The sequence below is a fragment of the Zootoca vivipara genome, chromosome 10 (assembly GCF_963506605.1).
Source record: "Zootoca vivipara chromosome 10, rZooViv1.1, whole genome shotgun sequence".
Lineage (NCBI taxonomy): Eukaryota > Metazoa > Chordata > Lepidosauria > Squamata > Lacertidae > Zootoca > Zootoca vivipara.
In genome coordinates this window covers 57,549,794-57,570,010 of record NC_083285.1, presented here as the reverse complement: position 1 = coordinate 57,570,010, position 20,217 = coordinate 57,549,794, and the positions used below count along the sequence as shown (strand labels likewise).

Below are 20,217 nucleotides of genomic sequence, written 5' to 3'. Positions count from 1 at the left end.
GACAGTATGGAGCTACTTGAACCCAACGGTAGAAGGCAGATTCTTATATTCCTACCTGAAATTGATTAAAGCCATTTGACCAACTTATGCTGGCCTGTGGCTGTGGTGCAAAGCATCCGGAGGCACCTGTTTTGGGAAGGCGGACCTCTGTCTTCTTCATCTTTGGCGATCACTCATAGCCAAGTAAGATTGTCTTCCTTAAACACAGTGAGTCCGTAAGTGACCGTGAGTTTTAACAGTGAGTCCGTAAGTGACCGTGGAGGCCAATTCTGGATCCACATGTCCTTCCACAGTGGGGACATAGGTTTCTGGGCGGGAGTTGATCACAGTGAGGGTTTGCCAAGCGTGCCTTCCTCTTAGCACGTTTCTCCCTTTCATCCTGAGTTTTAGCGTCTTCAAAGCCCATGACACCTTTGGTAAAGGCTGTTCTCCAACTGGAGCACTCACAGGCCAGTGTTTCCCAGTAGTTTATTCTACATTTTTTAAGATTCACCTTGAGAGAATCTTTGAACCTCTTTTGTTGACCACCAGCATTACACTTACCATTTTAAAGTTCAAAATAGAGTAGTTGCTTTGGAAGATGATAATCAGGCACCCACACAAGACGACCAGTCTAACGAAGTTGATGTTGAAGAATCATTGCTTTGACACCGGTGATCTTTGCTTCTTCCAGTACACTGCCAATAGTTCGCCTGTCTTCCCAGGTGATGTGTAATTTTTTTCGGAGACACAATTGATGGAATATTTTGGGGAGTTGGAGATGGCGTTTATTAGTGGTCCATGTTTCACAAGCCTATAGTAAGGTTGGTAGTACAATAGCTTTGTAAACAAGCATTTTGGTTTCCCTGCGAATGTCCCAGTCCTCAAACACCCTGCACTTCAAATGGGAGAAAGTTGCACTTGCAGAGCTCAGGTGATGCTGGATTTCGGCATCAATGTCTGCCCTTGTGAATGGGCCTATAGAGCAGTCCCAAGCTCAGTCATTGCTGTGCATCTGATTTGAGGAAAAGTCCTGAGCAATCAATGACTGACGTTCCTTTTCAGTTGGTACATATTCTCCAGCGGGCTAGATGGTTATTGTACATCTCTCACATCCTGAAAGCGAAGGAGCTGAGGAGCTCATTTAATGCTGGACTAACTTAGCGTGGGCATCGCTCGACAGTGACAGCTTACGATGATGAAAAAGGACACTTAGCCATGACATTTCAAGGCAGGCGTAAGTGGCGGTTGCAACAGGCAGCTTACAAAGGTGGCCACGTATCCTTATTACTCAGTGTTTTTAGGATGCATCTTAGTGAGCTCAGATGATTAAGCTGTGCAGTAGTTGGATGTTGACATAAAAGCACAAGCTAAAATTTGCATCAGCCAGCAATCTGACACTGGACCAAATTGAAGGTTTTGATACTACACAGCCCAGGAACAGGTTACTGGAGAGGCTGCCTTATCCCTTATATAAGGCAAAGTTAAGTTCAGTCCAAGCCGACTATGGTGTATGGCACTCATCCTTCTTTAGGCCAAGGATGCCGGTGTTTGTCCACAGACAGCTTTCTGGGTCATGTGGCCAGCATGACTAAACTGCTTCTGGTGCAACGGAGGACCGTGACAAGTGTCAGAGTGCACAGAAATGCCATTTACCTTCCCACCACAGTGGTACCTATTTATCTACTTGCTCTGGTATGCTTTTGAACTGCTAGGTTGGTTCTTTATGTACCCTGGAGGTCACTGTGTTCTGCAGGAGAGCTTCTCCTTCAATTTCCAGAGAAACCTTCTCCACAGTAACTTGAATCAAGTCTTTCAGTGTGAATGTCTCCGTTTTGTAGGACAGTTTGCATGTTGAGACATGACAGGCACTCAACTATCTGCACTTTCTGGAAATAGCAGAAGACAAATTTCCAGCTAAACGTTTTCCCAGTTGAATGAACATGTCTCTGTCATGGGGGTAAATTTTGTATTATTTGTAAGTTCATCTTCTCTCTTTTGCTTCTCTTGGTTGTTTTATTATATTTTGTACATTGCCTTGAAATATATATGTGGAAGGTGAGTTTGTATGAGGGAGGGGGGGAATTCTCTGTACAGTTGGGGAAGGCCCTCTGGTGAAATTGGCCTTTAAAATAATAGCACTATTTTGGGAGGGCAGAAGGAAGATAAGAGCAAACTAAGGTGGATTTAGTTTATAGGTGTGAATTCGGAGGCTTGCTGGGAATTGGACTGAAGGACAAACACACTTTTTATAAGCCAGGTATTAGTCCTGGCTATAGCATTTTCTCTTCCGGACACCCTCTCCCTTTTCTCAAAATTGGATCAGCCTTCAGGAAATAACAGTTAGCTATCCAGCCTGGAGCAGCATCTGTTCTGTGTTGTCTCAGATACGTGGTTTGACAAATGTAAACAGAGACATGCTATTTGCAAGACGGGCAATGTATGCTGCATTAACCATGAAGGGAACAAATTTGGCTGCAGGGAACGAAGATGAAGAGTCCTTTGGGGCACACTAGACTCCCTCTGAAGGTTACACTTGTCCTTGTGGGAGGCTGGACCCAGCCTATGCTTTTAAACAGCAGGCCAGCCATTGAGCTAAAGGCACAGTTAAGTATGCTTGTCTGTCTGTTGGCAATTACATCATGCAGACTCAGGTTTTTATCTTGAGTTCACATGACAGGGATAGCCGACATGCTGCTCTCCTGATGTTTTTGTACTTCACCTCCCATGAGCTTCAGCTAGAATAGTCAGGGGCCGGGGATGGTGGGAGATGCAGCCCTACGACTTAGGGAAGGTACAATGTCAGCTACCTCTGCCTCATAAGAACCTAAGAGTTACTTTGATAGATCACAGCAAAGTCAGGCAAATCCATTTGGTTGCCATAGCAGCCAGTCAGATGCCCCTGAAAGCTTAAAAGTAGGTGGTAGAGAGGGTAACCACTTTCTGTTGAACCCAGAACCTGCTAGAGTACTTGTGAACATGGGGGTTCTTGTTCTTCTTCTTGTTAGCTCTTGTGGATAATAACCAGACGTTGAGCGACCTCTCTATGAATTTCTCTAATCCTTTTAAACTATCCATCTAAACTAAAAAAAAATAAAAAATTGTCTAGTAGCACCTTAGAGACCAACTAAGTTTGTTCTGGGTATAAGCTTTCGTGTGCATGATACCATCTAAACCAGGCATCCCCAAACTTCGGCCCTCCAGATGTTTTGGACTACAATTCCCATCTTCCCCGACCACTGGCCCTGTTAGCTAGGGATCATGGGAGTTGTAGGCCAAAACATCTGGAGGGCCGCAGTTTGGGGATGCCTGATCTAAACTAGTGAGATGTTTTTGTGTTTAGGGAGTTTGGTTTGTTTGTTTGATTTCTGGCCCTCTTTTTGTGGTAAAAACTCTCTCAAACCATATTTGAAGACACAGAGTAAATAATCAAACTATATAAAAAGCAATGAACCATGCTTGTATGGATCACTAATATAGCTGCAGCATAATAACGCTTCAGTTAAAAGCACAGGGTGCTAAAAGTAACCCAATGCAGACTGGTATGCATAAGTCTGTAAAATGTTCCCAAAGGCCAGCTTCTTGGAGGAGATTCTTCCAAAGATGTGGGGCCACCACAAAATAGGCCTTGGACCTCAGGTGCTGATCTTAAAAGCCTTAGTTACAGGTGGGTAGCCGTGTTGGTCTGATGTAGTCGAAACAAAATTTAAAAATTCCTTCCAGTAGCACCTAAGAGACCAACTAAGTTTGTCATTGGTATGAGCTTTTGTGTGCATGCACACTTCTTCACATGAAAGCTCATACCAATGACAAACTTAGTTGGTTTCTAAGGTGCTACTGGAAGGAATTTTCTTAAAAGCCTTGTATAGGTGCAGACAGTTCTTCAGATTACCTGGTTCCAAACCATTAAGCTGACTCTTAATTATGCTTAGCGTGAATAAGTATCCCCGCTCATCTGTTATTGAACCTACAGTCAATCAACTGGGAGCTGAGAGTTGTTAGCAGCCCCCTATCCCCCATAGCTACAATTCCCAGAATTCTCTGGGAAGAGGGATTCCTTGTTAGACCACTCTGGAAATGGTAGCTCTGCGTAGGGAATAAGGGTCTCCTAACACCTCTCAGCTCTTTGAACCAATTTCAGCTCCCAGGATTCTTTGAGGGAAGCTATGTCTCTTTAAAGTAGCATGATGCTTTAAATGTGTAGAGCAGATGGGGCCTTAGAGATGAGGTTAGCACATTGAGGAGCCTTTCTCCTTCTATTCTAGAGAGCGAAAATTCTGCATTTGTAGTTGCCATAGTTTTGCACGCATGTGTTTCTTTTAACTTTCTTTTTTGTATGCATGGACATATTGCCTGCTCAGAACATAATAATTAAAAAAGAGGTGATAAAAAGCCCGATTCCCCATATTTTTGGGAGGCTTTTTCTCCCTGTTGAGACGAGGAACTTGGTAGATGTACTTTTCAGCAGATGCACTGCACCACTTCTTTGGCAGCAGCGAACAAATTGTGTATCAGCGCCACAGCTGTTATTTCTTAGAGCTATTAAAATCCTGGGAACCTTGAATGGAAACCTTTGTGTGTGGGAACGTAATATTTACGTGAAATACAGTAATGTTCGGTTTTTAAAAGTTTATGTGGGTGCTGTGAATGTGATTTCTTGGATGAGGTGTGTGTGTGGGGGGGGGGGGATATTCCTTCCTTGGATCCCATTTAGTCTGAATGACAGAGAGCTGTACATGCCAATTCACAGGGAAAGGTTGCTGCAACTGCTGCAGAAGGTCTGTATAGTCAGAAATTTTGTGGTGGTGAGTCCTGATATTATGACCAGGTTCACACATAACTCTCAGCCAAACCACTGCTTAGTGCAAACAAGCAAGCCGTTCGGGGCATGCTTGGACCTAAGATCTCTACCACTTCCCTTCCCCTTCCGCTTAACCCGGGGCTAAACCTTGGCTTATGTTTGAACTGAGGCTCATGGTTTGTCTCACTCCCGACAAACCATGAGCAGTAACTGAGGCATGTTCTTTGTTGACCCATTTATGGTTTGTCTGGGAGAGAGAAATCTTGAGTCCAGGTTCGGATTTAAAGGGTAAAAGGTAAAGGACCCCTGGATGGTTCAGTCTAGTCAAAAGCGACTATGAGGTTGCGGTGCTTATCTCGCTTTCAGGCCAAGAGAGCCGATGTTTGTCCACTGTTAACTTTCTAGGTTATGTGGCCAGCATGACTAAAGTGCTTCTGGCGCAATGGGACACCGTGACAGAAGCCAGAGTGCACGGAAACGCCATTTACCTTCCCGCCACAGCAGTACCCATTTATCTACTTGCACTGGCATGCTTTAGATCTGCTAGGTGCTGGGACAGAGCAACAGGAGCTCACCCCAATGTGGGGATTCGAACCGCCAACCTTTTGATCAACAACCACAGCGCCACCCGCATTTCCCATGTTCGGATGTAATGCTAAGCCAACCATGGCTTAGCCCCAGGTGGCTCAATGGCAGGTGGACATGGGAAGGAGTGGATCAGCCATGATCTATGGGACATGCATGTTTCCTCATGGCTTAGCGTTACATGTGAACTGGGCCTAGGCATATACCTAAGTGCATGTGGATGGAGGCGAAGCATTACACAGGGTACCCAAGTCTTGCTGCCTGCAATTATTACTGGGGTTGCCATTGTTATAAGAATTTTAAGGTCTCAAATATAGAATAAATATTCATAAATGCACACATATCTAAATATATGGACCATGTGTCTGAAATAGCATGGGAGAGCAATCCTGAAGCCATTTTGACTTTCCCAATGACCTCAAATATTCCTCTGCAGTAAGGGAGGCAAATGGGGAAAGCCTTCCCATTGTCTTTTTGCTTGCAAATCCTGTCTTAAGGGCATATTTGTGTAGGAATAGGGTGAGCCTGTGACCTGGACTCAGAAACTAAAGTATTAACCATCACAAAAGAATGGCCACACTGCCCAGGTAATGCAATCAGTGACCATTATCAGATACTTCTGTGATGTATGTTTGATGTTTGTTGGGGGGAATCTTGGGCTACAGGGTGGGCAATTTCAAAAGTCAATATAAGGGCTTTCACACCATTGTTCTGGGTTCCTCCTCCCTCCTGTGTGTGGTGAGTGGGGATCCTGTTGCAACAGTTCCTTGAATAAAAATCGGGCTTACTAGCCGCTTTGCTTCTTAATATACTCTGGTTGGCCTCTGTTACGTTCTCCTACCGATAGGGAACCCACTGAAGGAATCTATACGGGCTCTGGAATACCCCATAAGGGAAAGGGAGCAGTTTTTCTTACAACACAATCAATCATCCGGTAACAAATTAATCAAGTAATTGTTAGTTTATTAATTGGTAGGGCTAAGTTAGGAATGAGAGAGATAATGTTAGGGAGGATCTCTATCTAAACCACAGAGCCTAGGGCTTACCGATCAGAAGGTCAGCGGTTCGAATCCCCGTGATGGGGTGAGCTCCCGTTGCTCTGTCCCAGCTCCTGCCCATCTAGCAGTTCGAAAGCACGTCAATGTGCAAATAGATAAATAGGTACCGCTGCGGCGGGAAGGTAAATGGTGTTTCCGTGCGCTGCTCTGGCTTGCCAGAAGTGGCTTAGTCATGCTGGCCACATGACCTGGAAGCTGTCTGTGGACAAACGCCGGCTCCCTCGGCTTATAGAGTGAGATGAGTGCCACAACCCCAGAGTCTTCCGTGAGTGGACCTAATGGTCAGGGGTACCTTTACCTTTACCTATCCCTTCATTGCTTATTACTTCCTGGTTATATGCAGAGATATTTAAATGTAGTTGGTCAGTTGCTAAGTGGCAATTTTTAATAAACTAAAAGTGCTTTAACCAGACAGCACTATTTATTATGGGCTTTTCTTTTCGCAAGTCAGCTTTGTTGTGAACAAATGCACCACTCAGTTTGGAAAGCAACTGAAAGATCCCCCGTAAACTTTACCTGGGCATTTTTATTACCTGTAGTTCCTTGCAGAAACCAGTGGATTTAAACAACAAACAGAACTTCAAGGACAGTTTCACCTCAGAAGAACATGAAGTGCTGGAAAGCGAAGCTGTGAGCAGGAAGGCGCTGCCTTTGACCGCAAGTTCCTGGCTTGGTCAGGGCTGCATGAATTTTAAAAGGGTCATGTTACCTGTCCGAGGAGCATTCAAGGACACAATTTTTATGCACAAAGGTAGTATAACCTTGTGGCTTGTGGCATTGAACGAGCCGGGATTTTTAAAATGGAAGATTCATAAATATTTTATTGTTCCAGATCAGAAACTTCCAGAACACAGTGGTTGAACATACTGGAGCCAGTTCTTTTATTTCACCCTGCACTGGAGTGGGGGCACTGGAAACACTTTTGTGATGGGCCAAATCTGCATTTTATTAATATTATGCATTTAAAGTGGTATCATACCACTTTAAGCCATCATGGCTCCCCCCAAAGAATCCTGGGAGTTGTAGTGTCTCCAGGGTTCTGATAATTGTAGGGAGGCCCCTCAGCACTCATAACAATCTACAGTTCCCAAGATTCTTTGGGAGTAGATGTGAGTGTTTAAACTGGAATGGTACTGCTTTAAACCTATAGCACAAATGGGGTCTTTCTCATTTCCTTCTTTAGGAGGTGGCATCCCTCCCTCCCTCCTTTCTAGGATGGTAATTCTAGCTATTCGCAGGGGATAGATGAAAAAATATTGAAGCTTACTGCAGAGGTGATTGATTCATAATTGATCTGTGTTTCTGGCAATCGTGTGGCTGTCCTCTTGCTGTCCTGAAGTTCAGAGCAGCACCTTCCGTTTTACGAATCCTCGTGATGCATGGAGCTATTTACAGAACAATGCTGCACAGTCCAATGTCTTGTACATTTCAACCAGGTTAAACAGAGGGTAAATATCGCCGAGTTTTGGCTCAGTTTGATATTAAAACAATCTGTGGCGGCAGCTGCTCATTCACGATGGTGTTCCGACCAAGAGATTGTGTGCCTATTTTGAAGAAAAGCTTCCATAGAGGAGCTTCCCCCGCTCCCCACAAATAAGAAGTGCCACAGCCCCAATTCAGATCAGGACTATGGTGGAATCCAAAGGGTAACAGCCCCTCCCTGGTTCCAACCCAGATTGGGCCCCTCCTACAACATGAATTGGTAACTACATGATTGATGTCGTGTGTAGTTTGCTAGTTTGCTTTATGGAAGGAATAATAGAATTGCAGACTTGGAAGAGACCCTGAGGATCATCTAGTCCAACCCCCTGGAGTGCAGGAATGTGCAGCTGTCTCATACGGGATCGAACCCGCAACCTTGGCATTACGCTCTAAGCCAAGTCTTGCCACCGACTGTCCACTCAAGAGGCCATTCTTGGCTCTTTTTCAAGCGAGCCCATGTCATCATATTTGTCCCGTTTCCTCCTTACACATTTATGTAGGAATTAGATTTTAGTTAGGAAGAACAAATTAGCTGAATGTTATCTTTCCTGTTTCACACTTGCGAAACTTAATAAATGTTAGTTTGTTTAGCAATTATATTTAATTCCCATTAACAGAAAGCTTAAGCGAAAGCTACAGACTGGATCATTTAATGCTTATGTTCGTTCCCTCTTCCCTCCTATAAAAAAAACTGCGCAAGACGCTTCTTTAAAATTTAAATAGCAATAACTTTTTCACACAGTGTCCTCACACTTGTTAGATTAAATGTGTATATATGAGGCTGGCAGGTATTACTTATGTTACTATTGTATTACATAGATTTATCCCCAAGACTAAAAGACTCTCACAGACTCTGACTAACACTGAGGCAGACGGCAGCAGAACAGAACAGACCTCCTGCTCAGCTGCACTGACAACACAAAAAGGCTGCTATTAACTGACATAATTGTACCAACTTACACAAGGTATATGACCTTGCTAAATTCTTTCTCTGAATGTCGCAGGCCTTGTGAGTACCAGCCCTGCCCTTAGCTTTTTGGATGCTCATATCTCACCATTTTGATCTATATCTACATCTGTCTTCTAATGCACGCAGGGTTTGTGTACACAGCGCTCAGTCCCAGGGGCCAGATTCAACCCCCAGGACTCTCCCTAGGCTCTACCCTGCTTGAGTGCTTTTCCTGAGAGATGTGCCTTTGAACTGAGCTGATGCCTCTTCCCTGCTTGGGTGGAGACTACTTGTTGGAGAGACATGAGTGCTTAAACCTCAGACTTATCCACCCTTCGTCAGCCTGACGAAAACTAACATCCTGGGTCACCACTGAGGTGGTAGGCAGTTTTGTCTACCTGGGCGCCACCACAACCAAAAATCTCTCCATCCACGCTGAGCTGGACAAGAGTATTGGTAAGGCAGGCTACTGCAACGGTTCACCTCTCCAAAAGGGTTCGGGAGAACGTGACACTAACGTCCAATACCAAGAGGAAGGTCTGCAAGGTTTGCGTGCTGTGTACATTGCTTTGTGGAAGTGAGTTGCAGGCAACTGACAACCACCAAGAGCAATGCCTCAACGCTTTCCACGTGGACCATGTCAGGAAGATTTGGGGCATCACATGGCAGGAAAGAGTCTCAAACAAAGATGGATGATAACATTGAATTCAAAGAGGGTAGTGAGTTGGTGTTACCTCTGAAAAATTCAATCCAGGGTCTTGAAGAGCCTGTGGTTGGAGTGAATAAAAGACAGTAGGGCGTTGTGTAGGGCGAAGTTTCCATTTGTGCTGTCAGCTGCACTGCTGATGTTTGCCCTGACCAGTTAATAAATGCTGCCTTATTTGCTTGCTTGAATGGGGTCTCTCGCCCCAGTGTTCTGCCAGGCACTATACAAATTCCGAAAAGGATCCCAATAAAAGCATTTGTGTATGATTCACTTTAAGATCTGGTGCAATCTGTGCACCGTGATGGAGGGGGTCTGCCAGCGAGGAGAGCAGAAGGGTATGGCGATGCAGAACTTTCACTCCTAATTGTTGGAGAGGCTTTAAAAACCCCAAACTCTAGATTCCTCATACAAACAAAACAGTTTTGTTCTTTCAAACTCCAGATGATTCATTATTCATACAGCTCTGCAAAAATTCTAACAGCTAATTAGCAGAAAGGTGATCTGCCTAGCAAGTTAGAGAGACAAAAGGCCTATGAGGAAGCTGCTAATTTTAAGTGCCCTTCAAGGAATACTTTAAACTGCAATAGGTCAACTGCTCATGAAAATGTGCTTGTAGCCTGAATGGCAAAAAAAAATCATGCCACTTCCCCAAAACATCTGCTTTATAAATAAGGTGTTTGTGTGTGGGCAGGTACAGGACTCCTGCTCAGCAACACTTGACCGACGTTGGCCGCAGTTGCTTCTGGCTTTCCGAAGAGACTTGGTTGTGACTTTTGTGCAATTTCCCAGCACCCCTTGAAAAACCTGGGGAGAGCCTGAAACACTTGTGCTTGAATGCCTATACAAAAAGTGGCAAATCTTGTTTGTACTCAGGAATAATGCATTAGAGTTGCAGAACTAGGAGGGGACCCAAAAGATCCCCCCCCCCCCGCAATGCTGGAGTAGATTAAATGGATTTGCCTCGAAAATGCAGAAAAGCACCACGTTGAGCAAAAAAAAGGTCTTGGAAAATCCAACGTGTGGTTATTTATGGAGAATGTTATGGTATTTTGACAGTGGGCTTCATTTTAATGCAATGTCCGTAAGCTAGGGTCAGGGGCGGTGTCTGTTAAACTTCAGCAAGTGCAAAGCTTTCCTTTGCCTGGTACCAGCAGTTGCAGTGTTTACATTCTAGTGCAGATATAGAGAAATGGTGATTCAGAACTTCAGCCCCTATCAACTCTAGCCAATGGTCACTTGGGATGGGAGTTGTAGTCTAAGAGCCTCTGGAAGGCTACAGGTTTCCCATAATCTGATCTGGTTGGTATAAAGGCAGCTTCTTATGCTCCACTTGCCCTGGGAGAATGGGAGAAACTGCTTGAAGATTTCCAGTGCTTCAAGCCGAAGGGATGCCAGAGATATATGACTTTGCAGTGGCTCACAAGGAGGAGTTCTGATGATCTTCTAGTCCTTGAGGGATGTGCTGTTTGCTTTGGGGAGCTGATGTTGCTTTAAATTCCTGTATGGTCTGCATGCTTGCCTGTTCCCACAAGCTGGATTGGTACGTTTGTAAAACTGATAAGAGCGAAAAGCTCCGTAAGATTTTGGTGTGCTCTCCTCACAAGGAAATGGATTCTGCGGCAGTCGCCTCTGGAACTTCCTGGGCCAGTACAGAGTTCTTAGGTCTGGTGCACAGATCGTTTTCTTTCAAACCAAAGATCTACTCAGATGATACGGATTGATAACCTTGTGCAGGATTTTTTGAGGTTGCTGTTTTGCTGGATGATGAAGATGTTTTTAACAATAGCATTCTTTGTTTTTAGAGGATGGGTAAAGTTAACAGTCTTCTTCCACTATCTTAACTAAGGATGGAGGAGAAATTTGATTCTAAAGGGAGCTAAGCTAGTTTGTACTTCCTGAATCGAAACATGAATCAAAACATTGCTGACCTTTGAACTTTGCACTCCTCCAAAAATTGTGATACAGTTTTCCAACCAAATGTGCATATGTTTCAGAGGGGGTTGTGTGTGTCTGTATACATACATGTGTATGTGTGTGTGTGTGTGTGTGAAAATAATTTACCAAATGCATTATATTAAGGAAAATTGATTGTGTACATTTCTCAAAACTACATACTGAACTGCATGTATTTGGAGAAATACTGGACACTCTAAAAGCTGACAAATCTTCACGAGTATTTTAAAAAATCTCTTTGCTGCAGAAATATGGAGAAATTAATTTAAGACTGGGAAAATAAGAAACTTTGAGAGCTGGAATTGACAGATTTCATCCATTGCTAGTCATAAATGGCATATTTTGCAGTCTTTCTTAAATGTTTGTTAGCATTATTGTACTGGTTGCCCTAATGACTTTTTCCTCTCCTGTTTCCACAGAGGGAGTGTTGATCAGAATGAATGGCCATATTTCAAATACCCACCCAAGTGCATATGGAAGTTACTCTTCTCAAGTAAAGTAAGTATATTATCCCACCAACATGACCCCTCTCTGCCACCCAAGTTCATCGAAAATAAAATAAAAGGAAGAAGAAGCCCTAAGGTCTCCTCTGAGACTTAACATTTCATTTTCAGCCTGGAAGCTATTGCCATTTCAGACATAAGATCAATTTCATATGAGCTTGGATATAATAAGTGCACCAGCCTGCAGATGCACGAATACCTTTTTCAAATCAGACCTCAATAATGTGAATCTCTATAAGTGTTTTTGTTGCTTCCTGTGTATCCCAAACTTAGATGCAACAAAAGCTCTAGGGTCCTTGCAGTGCTAGAACCTCAGATACACAAGCTAGGTGCTAAGGGGCTCCTTAATCCAGGGTTACAGTAGCCCAAACAGAATGCCTAGTTGCCATTTTGGGGCCAGACGGCTCCAAACTTGAATCATTCCAATACAAGTTTTTGGTTCCTGAAATTCATTCTGATCGTGCAGCCAAAATCTAACCTATAGAATTATCTAGGATGTGTTGCTGGTGTGTGAAAACAGTCAAGATCCAAGGATCCCCAGGCATGCACCTCCAGATGATGGTGACCTCAGGCACCATCCTTGCACCCAGGCATCTTCACTTGGTCGCAAGTGGCCGATAGCCAGGTGCAAAATGTGCCTGGCACCTAGCAAATGTCGAACGCTGGGTCCTTGCACAATTGTTCCTAGATGAAGCTCGTAGAGAACTGTACCTATCCCAGTCCTAAGAACTTAAGAAGAGCCTGGTGGGACAAGCCAATGGCTGATCTAATCCAGCATCCAGTTCTCACAGTGGTCACACAGATGCCTGCAGGAAATCCTCAGGCAGGGCCTTAGCACACCAACACTCTCCCCTGCCAGATGTTTCCAACATCTGGTGTTCAGAAGCATCTCTACCTCCATCTATGGAGGCAGAACGTAGTTGTCATATAGTTAGTTGCCACCAATAGCCTACCCTTCCACAAATTTGTCTAATCCTCTTTGAAAGCCATCCAAGTTGGTGGCCATCGCTGCCTCTTGTGGGAGTGAGTTCCATTGTACTTTTCTTTTTTCTATCCTAAATCTTTCAGCAAGCAGCTTCATTGGATGCCCTTGAGTTCTAGTGTTGGAGAGAGGGGGGGGGAAGCTTTACTCTCTCCATGCCATGTGTAATCTTGCAAACTTCTGTCATGCCATGTGCAGGAGCATTTACAGTCAACAAACTGCACCCATCACCCAGCTCCACCAAGGTTAATTTGTTGGTATGTGTGTCAACATTTTGGCTGCAGACTGCAATGTTGAAGGTAAACAGAACCATAGCAGTCGGCTTCATTTGTCTCTGAAGCCCTCGCTTGATTTCCTGCTGGGATCCCAATAAATCTCTGGTCGTGCACCGAGACTTCTGTGGGTGCACTCAATTTTCCTGGGATTTCCCCCCCCCCCCAAAAAAAGCTCATTGCTTTGTCTTGGAAGCTGTTCCTGAAGTTATCCCAAGATTTCAGAGAGATTTGCACATGTCAGGCTGTGGAGGTCCAGTGGCATCCGCAAGAATCACCTCTCAGTCTTTAGGATCCAGACTTTTGACTTGAAAGGACCGGAGTTACTTCTCCTACTTCACAGATGTCCTGTCATGAAGAGTCTTTGTGGAGAGGAAGTTAAAGAGAGAGCAAAGACTGGTGGTTAGAATAGCTGTTGAAGAGGGTAGTCAATAACAGGGGACATTATAGATCAAGGATGAGGAATCTTTGGTGGCTGGGGAAACCCAGCAAGATGTGTGGGGTATAAGTAAGTAAGTAAGTAAGTAAGTAAGTAAGTAAGTAAGTAAGTAAGTAAGTAAATTACTACTACTACTACTACTACTACTATTATTATTTATTGTCTTTTGGATGTTGTTGGACTCCAACTCCCATCAGCCCCCAATGATCAGAGGTGCTGGGAGTTGTAGTCCAGCGACATCCGGAGGGCCACAGCCTCCCCACCCCAGTTATAGATGAGAGTCAATATTTGTTCTTTACAGACGCTCTATGCACTCATTACTTGGGGATATAGGAAGCTGCTTGGTTCATATAGCTCAGTTGTCATGGACCAGAGGAATGGTGGGAGGCATCAGCTCAGTGGACCCTCAGTGGACAAAGGATCAGAGCCCAGGAATTGGTGGTGGAACAATGATGAGTGGAAAGAGGGAGAAGAGGGCGAAGCCTGGGAGGAAGAGAAGTCCAGAAGCAGAAGCTGAAACAGGAGAGGATGGAGTCCAAGAAGCAGAGATGAGTTAGGCTGGAGAAGAAGCTCAGCTCGGGTGTCTCTCTCTCCTGCGGTGACCAGCTCCCCTCCCCCTGTCTCCAGAACCAGAAGAGGTATGCAGAGGGAGGAGCAAAGTCAGGCACGGCACCCGAGTCTCAGATTGCTTGGGAAGGACTAGGGGGAGGAGGAGATTTAGGCAGTTGTGAGAAGGTGGGGACCTTCAACCTCCATGGGGCAAGGCCTACTGAGAAGAGCAGCAATGCTCACCAGGCCCGGCACTCCTGAGCAGACTTTGTTTCTGCTAATAAAGAGTTAGCTTCACGTGTGATTTGTTGCTGACCCCGCTGCTGACAGCGGTATTGTCCACACTGACCGATAGTGGCTCACCAGGGTTTTAGAACTGGAGTATTCCCAGTCCTAAATGGAGCTGATGGGGATTGAACCTGGGATCTTGCATATCCAATGCATGCATTCTGCTACCACCAAGCCGTTGAGTTGGTCAGGACTGGCATAAATAGTAGGAGCCTGGGCATCTACCTTCACTTCATCATCAGGAGAGTGGTGCGGGCTGGTCTTCAGTTTCTCTGCCTTCAGCCCCCAGCTTCTACTTCTGTGTTTTAGTAACTGGCCTCTGGGTTAGGCGACACACACTCCAGGCCCAGGTTCAGGTATGGCTGCTTTCAGCTCCATCCTTACTTTAACGAAGGTCACTCTTCAGACTTTTAAACTTTTCTGATCTCTATTAGGGCCAGAAAACTAATTTCCCTTTGGAAACAGCTGTCCTATTGGTTTATGTACAACTGAATGGGTAGCGGCTGATAGTGCTATATGCTGTTGATTGCCAGGGGCAACCTTCTACCCTTGGAAAGCTACTAATGGGATTTCCTCCCTCATCTAGAAGGAGATTCTGTGATTTGTAGTAATCTAAATAGATTTATAAATAGATCAGATGTTGTTTGCTCAAGCCAAAGCCATGCATAATTTATGTCTCTGTGTTTTTTTTTTAATAGAAAAAGCAAGGGGTGAAAGTTGTCTCTTAAAAGACTCCGCAATCTGAGGTTGCAATTCTGGTTTTGAGCTTGGATGTGTGTCTGTTTGTGTGTGTGTGTGTGTGTGTGTGTGCATGCTCTAGCAAAGTTATGTGCACGCAAATATATACTCGCACATACTTCACACACACACACACACACACACACACACACACACACACACTGTAGCAAGCATTAGCTGTAAACAATAAAATTTGATTCACACAAAAGCTGTGCTCTCAAAACAGGCACACACAAATACAAGGGGAGAGCCTTAGATAGTCCAGTCATAAGACAAACTTGCAAGCTGCTTAGAAGCACATTTATTCAAATAAATGATGCTTGGCCTTGGCTGGAATAAGTAACATCAAAACTATTTATAAATGTATTTAGCTGACTGCAAACCATAGGCTTTACTAAATTGGGATCACGGGTTGGAAATCCCATGAGAAGCTTTCCAAATCTGGGAGCATGCTGCTGGAAATTGACACTGTAAATAACTGTGAATGTGAGTTTCCCAAAATCCATAGCACCATGCAAAACATTCTGTAGCCTCCGTATGTGTGTTTGCTTGCTTTCAGATATTGGTATGTTAGACCCAATACACAGGCCCCCTATGTCAAAGGTGACGTTGTGAATTCTGCTTCTACATGTAAACCAAAAACTAAGGAGTGGCATGACTTTACTTCCACACGTCCAAAGGGGGCTTGAGTTTCTCAAATAGCAGCTGGTCTCCCCCAGCTTTTGGAACACAGGATACTGTCAAAAGCAGTCTGTGGCACCGGTTGCCTGACCATTCGAAGAAGAAGTCACAAATTCCAACAGGCCGACAGAAGTCCTTGGACATGCTTTCTAGATCCTGGTCATCTCCAGACACCCTTGTCACTTCTCATTTAGTAGTCAAGATTAAATTCTTCTCTTCATCCCCACCCATCCCACTCCCAGTAGCTCTCGCCCACCTTTATAACCATTTTGAAGATGGGAAAATTCTTTGCTGCTCTGAATTCTGTTCACAGGCACTGTGATTCTGCAATAGAGCTAGTGTGATGTAGTAGCTGTCAGCCAGGATGCCTGAGGTCTCCCTCCACTGGGGGTGGGGGTGGGTGGGAGGCAGGATTCCTCTGAATACCAGTGGCTGGGAACTGAAGGTGGAGAGAGTGCTGGTGTTCAGGTCCTGCTTTCAGGCTCCCCGTAACACCTGGTTAGCCACTGTGAGAGCAGGATGCTGGATTAGTTGGGTTGTTGACCTGGTCTAGCAGGGCTCTTAGGATTGCTGGCCAATGACCAGGATCACATCTCCACTCAGCCATGATGCTCACCTTAGGCTAGTCACTGTCAGCATCACCATCACCATCATCATCATCATCATCATCATCATCATCATCATCACCATCACTTTTATTTATACCCCACCCATCTGGTTGGTTTGCCCCAGCCTCTCTGGGCTGCTTCCAACATACAGAAAAATAATAATGAAACATCAAACACTAATAGTAAGAATCAGATCCTGTATAAAAAGTCACAATAACTTGTAACCTACCTCACAGGGTTGTTGTGAGGATAAATAAAGCGGGTTGCAAAGTTGAGCTCCCTAGAGGACAAGCAGGATATAAATATCGGGTGACAATTGTGGCTCAAGCAAAGCAGTGGCAAAACAGGTGATTGTGAAGAGAACGATTTGTATGAGACATTTCTATTATCTGTGACCAGCAAAATGATACTAGTGTGCTTATTATAACAGGTGTGCATTTATTTCATTGATTTCCTCCCTGCACAAGGACACCCCACCATGCTGGCTTTCAAAATAGCCGCACAGAATCACTTGATGCAACCACTTCAGCTGAAACACCCACTGGCATATATGAAATAACAAGTAATCACCACATGGGCTTTTTAAATCCTCCCTTTGTTGTTGTTTAATTGGGTTACTGAACCTTTTGAATTTCTGGATGGCATTATCTTGCTTGTTGTTGGTTTGACGTTGCCAGATTTTGTTGTAGTTTTATTGGTTGTTTTGTATTTTATATATTTATTGGTGAACCATTCATTGATTTTGAATGAAGGGCGGTATCTAAATAAAAACAGTGGATGAAAGAATAGAGATACAGAGAGCGGGGGATTTGAATGGGTGACAGGAGGCTGTAGGTGTTATAAATATAGCTCCACATAAAATAATTGCTTTGCATAATTTATTTTTCTTTAGCTAGCCACTTGGGGAATAGAGAAAGCAGAGCTGTGTGGGGCAGTAAATCTCCACCTCTTAGAAATCTATTTTCTGAAGCATCAGTAGGCCTCCTGGTTTTATTTCAAGCACGTTTGCTGTCAATATGGTCCAGAAACATGAAAGCCAGGAGTTTTCAAGTTCCTGTGCTCAGTGCAAACATTATCTCTGTATGCATTTTTAGCTTTATAAGGTATGCCGACTGGCTTTTTGTCACAGGAGACCACGCACAAACAATGTACCTTCTCTTGCAGTGGATATGGATCCCCAACATTTTCTCAAAGCGAGAGGGACCAGGCGTCGAAGACAAGTGCGAAAGCTTTGTACGGTAAGACTCATTGGCTTTGCGTGTGTGATAATGCCACCGGGTATGAATTCCTTATTAAGCTTGGTGGAAGACATCTATCGCAGAGAATATTTAAAGCCCCTCTCCCTTGCTTGGTAGGCAATCTGTGCTGTTATCTGCCGATCTGCTTTGAAAGTAGAAATACTAGCATCTTCCTGGGGGAGAGAGGCCGGTGATGGAGACTCCAGAGGGCTGAGGAGTTCTCCAGACTTTTGCTTCAGGCATAGAATGAATTTGGGCAGCTCTGGTTTCACTGTAGTCTTTTGCTCTGTGCCTTCATGTGCTTCCGGAGCTCGGAAATGCTGAAACACATTAGGAGATCAAGGGATTCCCTGTGCCCAGGAGTCCTCGGAAATCCAGACTTTGGGGTTGTCCCACAGTCTGAGAGTGGGTGGTGTTGCATTCACAAGACTTGAGGATTCATGGGCATCTCATACAAGATGGCCTCCTTGGAAGATCATGCGTGTGTCCTTGCCAAAAAAACCACCCACTTCTCTAATGAGTGTTTGCAGACATTGCTTCTGTGATCTTTAAGGAGCCCACCTAGTAACCCTCATAGCCCCCAAGAGAGGGCTCCTCCTAAGCTGTGGTACACACACACACACACACACACACACACACACACACACAAACACACTGTAAGGTGCATGAACTGTAAGGTACATCTATTATAATAATTACATTCCTTATACAGCTTCTAGCAAATGCTGAAAGCATACCTCTGGGTTTGGGTGCTGGAGATGTAGCTCTTATTTTTGTACTTGTTTAAAACTGTTTTTAAATTGTGTTTTAATGATGCAACCCAGCCTGAAGCCTTAGAGTGAAGGGCGGGTGTTTAATATTAGTACAGTCATACCTCGGTTTAAGTACGCTTCAGTTTGAGTACTTTCAGTTTAAGTACTCTGTGGACCCGTCTGGAATGGATTAATCCACTTTCCATTACTTTCAATGGGAAAGTTCGCTTCAGGTTAAGTACACTTCAGTTTAAGTACTCCGCGGACCATCTGGAACGGATTAATCCACTTTCCATTACTTTCAGTGGGAAAGTTTGCTTCAGGTTAAGTACAGACTTCCAGAACCAATTGTGTACTTAAACCAAGGTACCACTGTAATAATAATAATAATAATAATAATAATAATAAATTCTCCCTCCCTCATGATCTTGAAGCCCCCTTCTTCCATGAATTGTGAGAAGGGGGTGTCACAGGATTAGCAAGCAAAGCCTTTCATTTGTGCAGTGCCTTGACACTGGGCACGTTGATGGCCCTGCCCTCATGCCCTCACGTGGGCCAGGGCTGGGTGATACCTGGTTTTCAACACTGTGGTATATCACCAGCCAAACCTCATGATATACCAGTATATTACGACGCCTGCAGTAAGGATGGAGCTATGTAGAGGCATTGGCTGGCTTCACAGTTTTTCCCACATTGTGATTTTGGCCCGCTCTTGTGATTCGCTGCTCCCCCGCAGGAGAAAAGCTGTGCCTGCAGAGTTAACAGCGGCTGCCGGAATCAAGAGAAGCATTGGCTGGCTTCATGCTTTTCCTCACATTGTGATTTTTGCATAGCATGGGTGCACACGCACACCACATCATGATTCGCGATAAAACAATTTGTTTTAATTGTATTTTGTGATTTGTATTTTTGTTATATGAATTTGTGGAAAATGAATAAAAAGCATTTGGGGGGAAAAACATATGAAATCTAAAACATAAATTAAACCTAATTTGAACAGAAATATCAGAAATTTAAATGAGAACATGAAAATGAAAATGTCAGAGAAGCAGTCGTGACTCGGAAGGCATCCTGAAATGATTTTAACCAGGTGCCTGAAACTCAGCAGTGACAGATCCTGTCTGACTTCTAGTGGGGAGGAGTTCCACAGATTTCAGCCCACGACACGGAAAGCACAACCTCTAGCCTGTGGGGGACCACTAATAACTCTCCCCTGGGTGTTGCTGTTGTTAATTAAATTTGTATCCCGCCCTTCATCTGAAGGTCCCAGGGTGATGCGATACACAACAGAAAAATACACAGTGATCACCAGGAGTGATCTCAGTGATTGACCTTGGATGTGATGTCTCTCCTGGGCCTAAGTCATTCAGGGCTTTGTATACCTTTGAACCTGGCCCTGGTACATAAGTCATGTGGGGGAGAATCATGTTTTGGCTTGCTCAAGGAAACAAAGGGACATACACTTTGGCAAAAGGAAGGCCAGAAAATAATGAATTGAAAGCAAAATATAAGGTGAGGATCACATTGCTAGAAGCACAAGAGCAACAGCAGAGAGGCAGTCGGACTGTTGCACGGCGAGGGAATCAAATGTGTGCCAAAGGAGGAAAAGGAGATTGTGGAGAAGGGGGATCGATTCTCTGCTTCTGTCTTCCTT

The 20,217-nt window shown here is 44.4% G+C and overlaps 1 protein-coding gene across 1 annotated transcript in view; it reads left to right on the top strand.

Moving 5' to 3' along the window:
* Positions 1-20,217, top strand: part of EPS8 (epidermal growth factor receptor pathway substrate 8) — a 125,707-nt gene that overhangs the window by 56,591 nt on the left and 48,899 nt on the right. The window contains exons 2-3 of the mRNA XM_035126529.2: positions 11,933-12,011; positions 17,738-17,811. Of these exons, the coding sequence (XP_034982420.2) occupies positions 11,950-12,011; positions 17,738-17,811 (136 nt within the window). The 5' untranslated portion in view covers positions 11,933-11,949. The remainder of the gene's footprint in view (positions 1-11,932; positions 12,012-17,737; positions 17,812-20,217) is intronic.